This window comes from Protobothrops mucrosquamatus, unplaced genomic scaffold (assembly GCF_001527695.2).
Source record: "Protobothrops mucrosquamatus isolate PMUCROS unplaced genomic scaffold, P.Mucros_1.0 scaffold2706, whole genome shotgun sequence".
NCBI lineage: Eukaryota > Metazoa > Chordata > Lepidosauria > Squamata > Viperidae > Protobothrops > Protobothrops mucrosquamatus.
The window spans coordinates 1-2,414 of NW_015388751.1; the positions used below are offsets into that span (position 1 = coordinate 1).

At 47.6% G+C, this 2,414-nt stretch overlaps 1 protein-coding gene across 1 annotated transcript in view; it reads right to left on the reverse strand.

Annotated features, from left to right (window-relative positions):
* Positions 1 to 1,542: 1,542 nt before the first annotated feature.
* The window catches only part of LOC107296246 (leukocyte receptor cluster member 8-like), a 37,679-nt gene continuing 36,807 nt past the window's right edge, over positions 1,543 to 2,414 (reverse strand). Inside the window, exon 13 of the mRNA XM_015825594.1 lies at positions 1,543 to 1,798. Coding sequence (XP_015681080.1) covers positions 1,658 to 1,798 — 141 coding nt within the window. The 3' untranslated portion in view covers positions 1,543 to 1,657. The remainder of the gene's footprint in view (positions 1,799 to 2,414) is intronic.

The window sequence follows — 2,414 nt, forward strand, 5'->3', positions numbered from 1 at the left end:
AAAACAAGCTGCTTGGACCTGCTTTCCTCCAAACGAGCGGCATTGTGGTTTCTACCCAGCAGTGGGAGGCAAGAAGAGAAGGAGCCTTGATCTTAGTAAAGAGCTCTGCAGAAATAGCAGTTGAGGTATTGGATAGGTATGGAGAAAATCCAAGTTAAGTTCTCATCAGATCATGGAGCTCACTGGATTTTTACTTTAGCCTAACTAGTTCAAAGAGTTGTTGCTGTTAGGATAAAATGGTGAGATGGCATCCAGTTCTGGTCACTATGACATGATAGCAGTATTCCAGTATTTGAGGGGCTACCACAAAGAAGAGGGGGGTCAACTTATTTTCCAAAGCACCAGAATTCAAGACAAGAATGAATGGATGGAAACTAATCAAGGAGAGAAACAACCTAGAACTAAGAAGAAATTTCCTGACAGAACAATTAATCAGTGGAACAGCTTGCCTTCAGAAGTTGTGGGTGCTTCATCACTGGAGGTTTTAAAGAAAAGATTGGACAGCTATCTATCTGAAAGGATATAGGATCTCCTGCTTGAACAGGGGGTTGGACTAGGGCAGGGCTTTTCAACCAGTGGTACGGGTACCACCTGTGGTACATTGGCACCTTGCAGGTGGTACGCGACCATCCTAGAAAAGTGGTAGTGGGGGAGGGGAATGAGCTGAACCGGTGGCAGCACCGCACAAGCCTGAGTGAGAGATGGCTGGAGCTGCAGGGCTGTCAGGGCTCAGTGGAAGCACCAGGATCAGTGCCGCTTTCCAACTGATCGGCGCTTCTTCGTGGCTGTCAGTGGAAGCGTCAGGATCAGTGCCAGGCTCCAGCTGGAGCTCGGCTCTGATCCTGGTGCTTCTGCTGAACCCTGAAGAAGCACCAATCAGCTGGAGCTCGGCACTGATCCTTGTGCTTCTGCTGAGCCCAGAAGAAGCGCCGATCAGCTGGAATGTTGCAGCATCTCCAGGGTCTTGTGATTTATATTCAGATGCTTGGCAACTGATTCATATTTATGACGGTCAGTGTCCCAGGGTCATGTGAAGTGACCAAAACCTGCTGCAACCACCCATCAGATGGGGGGGGGGGAATAAAAACCAAACACCCCCCCACCCCACCCCCACTGCCAATCGTCAACAGAAATGCTCACAACAATGAAAACCTCTGACAGGAGGAAGAGCGCTGCCAGGTGGGCAGGCAGGTATCTTGCTCGTCTGTGGCTTGGGGGGCACTTTTTTCAGTGCCATTGTAACTTCTAAGAGTCACTAAGTGAACTGTTGTAAGTCGAGGACTACCTGTACTTTATCACTTTTTTCATATTTTTTTTTGGTCATCATGTTTTTGACACCTTGCTAGGCAACTGGTGGTACTCGGATATTGCCATATCCTAAAAGTGGTACAATGGGTGAAAAGGTTGAAAAGCCCTGCTCTAGAATTTTAAGTCTCCTAAAATGACTGACACCAGCGATTATGGGGAAAAATAGCTGGAAGAAAGAGATACAGAATCTGGGAGCATCTGTACAACCACTTGGGTTAAATAGGCAAAGATCACAACATGCCCAAAAGGTTTATTAAAGAGTGTTAGTCAGAAATCATCCACGACAGGAAGGATTCCCAGATGTTGAAGTAAATTCAAAGACTAGCCTCAAAACTATCTCCCAACAGCCTCACCACGCACCTCCAGAGTTCTTGGTAAAAATGTAATAGAGAATACGGTAAGCAGTGAATTCTCCAACATTTCCTGGAAGATTCTCTGCATAAAGAGACTTCAATTGTGTCTGGCACTGGTTGAACTCCTCGTGATCACCCTGGGAAAAAAAATCATCATTAGGGAAAATATTTAAGGTGTCATATACCAGAATCTTTGCTATAGTATGATAGCAAATTGACTGAGCTCTCTGGAGCTGAATGGGAACCAAAAGCTGAATGGGAACCAAAAGAATTGAAGGCTATAGAGAATTACAGAGATGACTTTGAAGCCGGCTGGACACAACTCAAGAGTTGCTACTAAGGCCTACCTCGTGAGTCAGCGTGAAGAAGTGAGTCAGCGTGGAGAGGCCAGGCTGCAAAAGAACAAGCTACAAGCTGCCTCAGGAAAGGAAAGGAGAAATTTAAAGGGACACAAACCTTCTCAGGCTGTTGGGACATGGATGGCTTCGAGGATTGCTTTTGCCTTGCTTTGAGGACTGTTCTTGGCTTGCCCTGGGCCTGAGGACTCCCCCTTCGGACCTGCCTTGCCTTGGACTCTGTCCTGTTTTGCTGGACGTCGAGTGGAGCAGGCGGGACGAAAGGAAGTTGCTGTTACTGGAGACTGGCTGACATCGCTTTAGGCGGGCTGCTGCTGCTAGAGACTGACTATCATTGCTCTGGCTGCTGTTGCTGGGGACGGACTGCCATCGTTGTACACCGGCTGCTGTTGCCAGG